The sequence below is a fragment of the Durio zibethinus genome, chromosome 28 (assembly GCF_047325235.1).
Source record: "Durio zibethinus cultivar Kanyao isolate XHJ-2024 chromosome 28, ASM4732523v1, whole genome shotgun sequence".
Lineage (NCBI taxonomy): Eukaryota > Viridiplantae > Streptophyta > Magnoliopsida > Malvales > Malvaceae > Durio > Durio zibethinus.
In genome coordinates this window covers 2,827,139-2,835,080 of record NC_143189.1, presented here as the reverse complement: position 1 = coordinate 2,835,080, position 7,942 = coordinate 2,827,139, and the positions used below count along the sequence as shown (strand labels likewise).

The following is a 7,942-nucleotide window of genomic DNA, read 5'->3' as shown; positions in this document are numbered from 1 at the left end:
ACAGCTAAAGACGTCTGGCTTTGGCCTATAACTGCATGTCGCGTTTGAATCACGCGCCTTGTTTTTTTTTTTCATTATTTTTTACAATATTTTGTTATTACATATAGGTATAGCCTTTAGCACGAATCATGACTATCAAGCCGGGTAAAAGAAAAGGAGTTATAAATTTCGAAAAATCCATTCAACAATAGAAACATTTGGGAAAAGAGTTAAATGATCAAAGTGGCTGTATGCTAGAATTTAAGGGAAGAAAACGATGATGAAAACTTGTTGTGAGGGGTACTCACTAACTAACTACCAAGACAAAAGAGAAAGAAAGGCAAAAAGCAAAAGCAAAGGTAAAGGCACTCTGATTGGGATTTGTCATAATTGAAGAGTGAAGGAGGTGCGACCGGAGGTCACGAGCATACAGTTGGGGGAGGAAATGTCATGGTTGTTAAGCCAATGATCCTTTTTAATACCATTAATCTACTGCGACTAGTAGTCCAATTGGGTTATTTTAATGTGGGGATTGGAGTTTAGAGCTGTGAGACTCAATCTCTGTCGACGCAGCATTAATCAGTCATTGTCCATAATTTAATTTCCAAGACTGGTATTATGATTTCAAGCCAGGTTTCGCTGCCTTCTTCACCATTCATGTAAAGATAGACACACACACAACTCCAACAAAGTGTTATACCTATATATTTTCAAGTCCCTGTCTCATCATAATGACCTTTTTTCTTCAATAACGTGATTGGTTCCCCCACTAAGCACTAGCTTGTTCTCTTTCTTTTTTTCAACCATATGGTTGGTAATGGATAAGATATGCTATAACACAAATATATATATATACACTCTGGCAAAGCACTTTGTCTTCAAGTTTTTCAGATGATTAAGGTATAGAAAAATGGCTGAGCTTTTAGTGGCTTTGTCTCAATATATTCTATAATTTTCCTTAATCAGCGGCTCCAAAACATGTGCTGCTCATTCTTTAACCCATTATCTTGTCTACCAGAGATCACTCTCTTAAGATTTGGCGTCTGCCAATCTTGACAGTATCTGTATATGCTATAAGAGACGAATCCATATTCCATAGCCCAAATCATGTGTTGAGAGAATTTATTAGTGGGAATTTCTGCTCACACATGGGGTATTTTAAAATTTTTTGAAATGATCTCGTGAGTTTCTTGTCCCACTTCCATCAACAGATAAAGCCAATTTTTAAATGGTTTTGAAGAGGGTTTAACACTTTTATTGCTGGTCCGCATTTATATATCAAGATTCAAGACTTGGTTCTTGTCTTACTTTACAATGATATCAAGTCATGTAACTTAGGTTTTTGTGCAAGAAAGGTAGTTAGAAGAAGCTGTTAGATAACTTAGATATTCTAATTTTCTAGTAATTTTTGTTAGCAAAAAAGAGAGAAAAATGCTTTTATATTACAGTTTGGTCATTAAACTTTAGTCAAAACTCAAAACCTAACTAAAAATCATTTTCCATGGAACATGGTCCACGGGGAATGCTCTTACCTAAAAATTTATCTGGTAAAAGGATGAGAAATCGTGCCCCCACCACCAACACCCAATACCCTTAGTCGCACGCCAGGCCAGTAGAGCCCATCCATGCTGCACCAGCTGCACATGGGGGGGGGGGGGGGGGGGGCGCATTTTGGACTCTGGACCACACTTTTGCTTCTCTTGTCTCCCTCCACAACTATTATTTCGTGTTGATAATCATAACAAGGGAAGAGAAAGGTATAGCCCAAAACTGAATGCCTGAAAACTCAATGATACATGGTATGATAATCTGCCCATCTTTGGGCTTGTGTGAATCCAGGACTATGCAGATTGAACTACGGAGAGGATGGACATTAAGGTCCATTGACTTACAAAATTTTTTAAAAAAATTATTCAAACTTGATGGTTTATTTTTTTCACATATATTAGGATTACTTTTTTCTTTTTATTTTGAGGAAAGGGTTTCAAATTCACTTCTTGAACAAAAAATACATAAAATCATGCATCAGAATTGCTTATTACTAATTCATAAGTTGCATAGCAATTTGATTTAGTAATTATCAGGTACTTGAAGCAAACAAAATTTCCCCTTTTTATCTTCTATTCCCGGATTTGCTTGCTGGCATATGTTCAGCTCCCAATAAAAATGACAAGTAAAAACAAACTTCAACTTCTGATAGATGATAAGTATTTTTTTTTTTTTCAGCGCATTGCTGCAAAAGGGTTCCTTTTCCACAGCAGAGATTGGTATGCCTTCTCTGTTTGCTCTATTTTAGTCCATGGCAACTTGTGCTTAGCCATCTTTCGCTTCCTAGCAGCTACTCCGAGGTAGTCTCCAGCATTCTGAAAATAAATGCAGAAAAGAGTTGCTTAAAATGAATTGAATGGAACCATAGAAGTATTTGGCTACAAAGGCTAATAAAGTTAAAAGATTCACCAGACATAGGACCAATGTCCCGCAACTTATTAGACTAAAACTAATAAATTTTAAGTTTATGCCAAATGCATGTCCTATTTAGATATTTGGGCATAGTTTTTCGTACCTTGAGGCAGAGTCCTTCTTGGACATCACAAATGGGGTAATCACTAGGGCAGCAGTATTCGGTTCCAGTGCAGCAAACGGCATTTTCATATGCACAGCAGCCGTATACTAGGCAATAATCATAGAATTCAGAAACGCAACAGCATGTCTCATCACTTGGACAATAGGAAAAGTCTCCACAATCACTTGGTGAAGGAGATGGAGGTGGGGGTGGTGGAGTTGAAGGTGGTGGCGGTGGTGGTGGAGGAGCACTTGGTGATGGATAGGGCGATGGTGAAGAGGATTCTTTAGTTGGATACGAGGCCATGGCATTGACAGCGCAAACACCATATGGTAAATCAGTGTTTCTTTTTAGATAGAAATATCCATCCATTCCCCAACTTGTTCCCCATGAATTCTTCACTATCCAATAATCTTCATTGTCTTCTGAGCCATAACCAACTATTAAAACGGCATGATCAATGTCATCTGGATTATCTGAGCAGCTACCATTGTAAATTCCCTGATATGCATGTCACAAATTTCATTAGTCAGAATATCATTTTCCACATTCTTCGTTTAATTACTGAACAAAAAAAAATGCTTACTCCAGTGTAAAGTTGAAAAGCAATTGAGGAAGCATCAATTCCCACACTAACTGGTTGCTGAGCAACAGCACATAAGAGAGCACTGTCTGATTCCTCTACATCTTGATAGCCATCAATAGATACGACTTTGGTTTCCTCCTGATCAAAGACGAGTACATTGAATCAGTCATAGGAGACAGAAAGGAAGAACTTGTTAAACAATTAATTGCAATTCAAATGAAATATGATCCAGGAGTGTTAGTATGTGAGAGGAACCAGACCTTGGTGATGTTGCATGTTCCATCCACGCCTTTGTAGGGATAGTCAGTTTCTGTATCGATACCACCATTGTTTATAACCCATTCGAAAGCATAGTCCATGTACCCTCCGTCACAACCATAGTTAGTGCTATCACAATCCACAAGTTCTTGTTCTGAAAGGCTGACAAGGTCTCCAGTAACTAAGGCATTTATTCCTTCCATGGCTCCGGTTGAAGAGAATGCCCAACAACTTCCTGTAAAAATAGGACACAGGTACAGTTAAGATATTATCTTTTAATACCATCATAGCTTTTCCTCTGCTATTGTGAGCAAACATGGTTATGCTTTAGAAGAAATTTCTAGTATAATCTGGCAGTGACCACCTAAAAAAATGTTCAAAGACCTATTTGACCCGATTATTATCTTCAAACCTGCTCGGATTAGTTTTCTGCAAAGCCTTGAAAGGATTTGGCTCTTCCAGGGACCTATTATATACTTGAGTATTTGGATTTTCTAATATGAATACATGTCATAGGGTGATAATCAGCTAAAAACTTAACTTCTCTAGTTCTTTCCTGGCATTCATTTATAGATATTCAGTACTGCAGAAAACTTTGGAATTGCAAGCAAAGAGCGGTCTAGAGACTAGAAGTCAACGGTTTCTGGAGGTGGGCAAATTAATTCTGCGGATAAGGAAGATGGGAACTTAACAGAAGATATATATACACAGAGTATCATGGGCCAGTTTTCTTCCCAGGTAAATTTCTCAACATGGTTTCTTTATCACATTAAATAAATGTTGAATTTAAATGCTAGGCTCATGCCTCTAGTGATAACAGTCTCGTCGATTCACCAATGAGTAAAGAGGCAAGTCTAGGAAAAGCAGCTCCTATGGTATACCGAAGACAGGCATAAAATAAAACTTTGTCCTGGTCCCTAGCGTCTGACCATCTTTTTCAATATCACCTTTCTTATTGATGACTAATATCCAAATTAACGAATTGGGTATAAAAAAATCTGTGTATTGCTTCGCTTGTTAATCATGACATGTTTTTGTCAAAGTGGCCTAACAGGCACCAACTAGCCAGAAAGTGTCACAAACAAAGACAATGATAGGCATACTCTGTATATATTGAAAACAAAACCCTGAATCTAAAGCGTTACTCGATTATGAACCAAATAAAAGAAAACTTACCACAGGATCCCTGGTCCTTGACGCCAGTCACAATGCCATAGTTCCTCCAATCTAAGGATGATGGTGGATCGCAAGACTTCACCTTTCTCCCTATGTTCCTTGAGAGAGTGCTCCTCTTGTTGAAGGGCCTTTTCACATTTGACAAGTAAGCTTTTCTGAACTCCTCATTGCTCATATCAGCAAACTTGTTCAATCCCACACGATGTTCCCCCTTGGCTGATTTTCTCTTTTCATTCCTCTCGAGTATATACTTCAAATTCCTCTTAAAATTTTCAAACCTTTTTTCCGCCTCCTCAGCATGCTGGTATATTTTCCCATGCTTTTCTTTCCATTGTTGAAACATCTCCACCACCCGTTCCTCGGAAAGAAATGCATTAAGTTCATGTTCCACCATGGAGTATTCACTAGGAGGGCTAGAAGAGAGGCATTTTAGTGAAGCCAAAATTAAGATAACGAAAGCCAATACGCTTCTCTGGAAACCCATTTTCTCTACTGGGTTGCCTAGTGATGTCTAATCCAAATCTACATTGTATTGTATGTAAGGTGCAATAAATACTTGCTAAACATATGCCATGCCTACCAGTCAGCTCAAGAACATTGCTCTTGTTTCAAAGAGGCCGAAATAACATTTGACGTGTCCAAAGGATTAGAAAAAAAAAAAATTAGGGCATGTGGAAAATATTTTGAAGAAACAGAGGGACTGTTGTGTTGAATAATTTGTTGTAGTAGTTAGTTTCATGTAGGCTTTTTCTTGTGTTATACCAAATTATTTTGGTGGTTGGCTACCGTCTCAGAACTCTTGACTTGTCAGTAATGGTAGTAGCTGGAGGTAAACCTAACGGTCAACTTTTTACCAAAAACTGGGTGTGGATGGACTATATTTACCATTTAATCTGTCTCTTATCACATTAATATTGGGGACATGAATGCTTGAAGAGCTCACCAGGGTCACCGATATTTGTCATCCCTTTGATATTGTGTACATCAATGCATTTAATGATAAAGAAGAAATGATGGACAACCCTACAAAACGAGACGATCCCAAAAGATATTATCAAGAAGCTAATTCAAGTGCTGTTTTGGGTGCGTGGAGCGGTGTGTTGGAACTACCTCATCGCAATCAGCCCCACTTAAAAAGTGTTAACACTGATCTTACTAAATTAAGAAGGTGACAATTATTAACAATAAAGATATTTCTAAAAATAATAGATTATTCATCCATTAATCACATGGGGTTTTGTTAGCAGTTTCTTGTATCTATTAAATCTTTTGTTCCAATGATTTTGTCAATATATAATATAGATTGATATGTGCATAAGCTCTTAATTGTTTGATCATCTGCTACCTACTAGTCTTTTGCCTTGCAAAGAAGGTTAGGTTTGAGCTCTAATTTGTTGTTGTTGCTCTCTCTGCCGTTTCAACCACTTGTTTTTAAACACGTCTTACAGTTGTTGGGGTGGGTATTTTGTTTGTCAATTGGGTGCTATGAGCAAGCCCAAAGTCTCCACAACTAGGCCTCTATTTGACCACTTTTATGAAACAGGCTCGTTGAGAGACGTGGAGTTGACGAAAAAGGACAATCAAAACAATCTTATCATAGTATCAAAGTGGGCCCTTAAGTCGCATTGGGACTTCTCCAATTTGGCCCAATGAGGCCTATTGGACTCTTAAATGGCCAATCATAAAAATCTATTGCCACTAAAAATTTATTAGAATGATGATAAGTTACGGTTTTATGCATACGTCTGAGTTAAATTGGATATAAAAATAAAATTTTAATATTGAGTTAAGTTCGACTTCAAATATTTATTATATAAATTAGATCAAGTTTGGGTTGAACAAAAACCCGTTTTGGGATACTGGTTTGTAATCTTTATCTCCTACAAAAAAAAAAAAAATATATATATATACTTAAATGGAGGGGGGGCATAAATTTGAAATAGCATAGGTAAATTGCTAAACCTAGGCCATCTTTTCCGTTGCCCTAGCTAATGATCTAAGGTTGCACCCGATTATCATATCAGCAAAAGAGCAGGTATCCTCCTTGCTATTCCCCGCTGGAACATCCACCACGTACGACTCTACAACCACCGTTTTCCCATCATTTCCTTCTTCACTTATTTCATGCAAAGTAGTAGTAGAACGGCAATTAACAAGCCTATGATCACCTCCGATAATGGTAACCATCATAACATGCAAGTCATCATCAAGTTCATCTAGCCTCTCCCTGCTCGTGGCCGCCGGCAACCCTGACACAACCATCACTTCACGTATGCTACCGATGCCACCGTTGCTGACACTCAAAGTGCAACTCTTCACGAATTGCTTGTAGGCTTGTGGGTTGTCGAAGCGGCGGATTATGGACCATAATAGAGGAAGTGGTGCATCGATGGTTTGAGTTAGGCTTGAAACACATTGGTTTGGTGATAGGTTAAGGGTATGGTATTGGATTTTCATTGCTTCTGGCTTGGGGTGGCGTCGAAATACTCTTCTTCTTCCATTATATAGCATTTCAAAGCACAGCTTTCTGAATTGCTGATCTAATAAAAAAGGATATGGGTTGATCGAAGAATGTGTTGCTAATTTCTAAATTTAGTAAACTTTGAAGGGTTGGAGATATTTTCTTTTAGAAACCTTGGCTTTTATCGGATTATGTCGTTTAAGTTTGTTTTAGCATTAATTGTCTGCATATATGTTTTATTTTTCTCTCATGTGACGCTCACGCCCTGAATTCTGTCCCAAGTTTGTACCAAATTGGAGGTGGTGCGCAATGTGTTGGATGGTTGAATTTTGTGGTTGTGAACAGTCCAACATTGCAATAAGGCATAAGGACAATAAAAGGTTTGCGTCAGCTTAGCAACACTCGCGAGAGGCAAAAGCAAACTTACATAAATGAATTTACCAAATAAAAAAGCTTATTCGATTAATAAGTTTATTCGTTTAAGTTATTTCGTATCGAAAATTATCGTAATTTTGTACCACAAGTAATCTTGAAATACATAATTCTGTTGAAAATATAAAATATTCTATTTTGATATAGGAAATTGAACAATTAACGTACTTCAACACTAGGAATTTAACAAAGGTTTTCCCCACTTCTTTATTTTGAAGTAACTACAGCCATTGTCCTGGAGTTGGCATAAAAGATTAAAAAATTACTAAATAATCTGTTAATAAAATATTAATCAAAAATCAGATCCAACTTTCATGTTTGCCACAATCAATTCGATTAAGTACCGGATTAACTTTCGGATTTTTTCAGAAATAGATTTTCGCACACCTTCTATCAGAGAAGCAATTTCTAGGACGTATGTCTGATAGTTCCATAGCAAATTGATTGTCCAAAAATCGCTTTCTTAAAAACAGGAACAGTCTCATCG

General features: G+C 37.4%; 2 protein-coding genes across 2 annotated transcripts; both read right to left on the bottom strand.

The window, feature by feature from the left end:
• Window positions 1-1,992: 1,992 nt before the first annotated feature.
• Window positions 1,993-5,310, bottom strand: LOC111280846 (cysteine proteinase COT44-like). The gene is made up of 5 exons (XM_022868359.2): window positions 4,563-5,310; window positions 3,389-3,621; window positions 3,129-3,266; window positions 2,543-3,043; window positions 1,993-2,342 (listed from the first exon to the last, which is right to left on the bottom strand). Exons 1-5 carry the CDS (start codon window positions 5,044-5,046, stop codon window positions 2,202-2,204), a joined length of 1,497 nt encoding a protein of 498 aa, XP_022724094.2. The 5' UTR covers window positions 5,047-5,310; the 3' UTR covers window positions 1,993-2,201.
• Window positions 5,311-6,439: 1,129 nt separating this feature from the next.
• Window positions 6,440-7,709, bottom strand: LOC111281150 (abscisic acid receptor PYL11-like). The gene has a single exon (XM_022868786.2). It carries the CDS (start codon window positions 7,071-7,073, stop codon window positions 6,525-6,527), a length of 549 nt encoding a protein of 182 aa, XP_022724521.2. The 5' UTR covers window positions 7,074-7,709; the 3' UTR covers window positions 6,440-6,524.
• Between the last annotated feature and the right edge of the window lie 233 nt (window positions 7,710-7,942).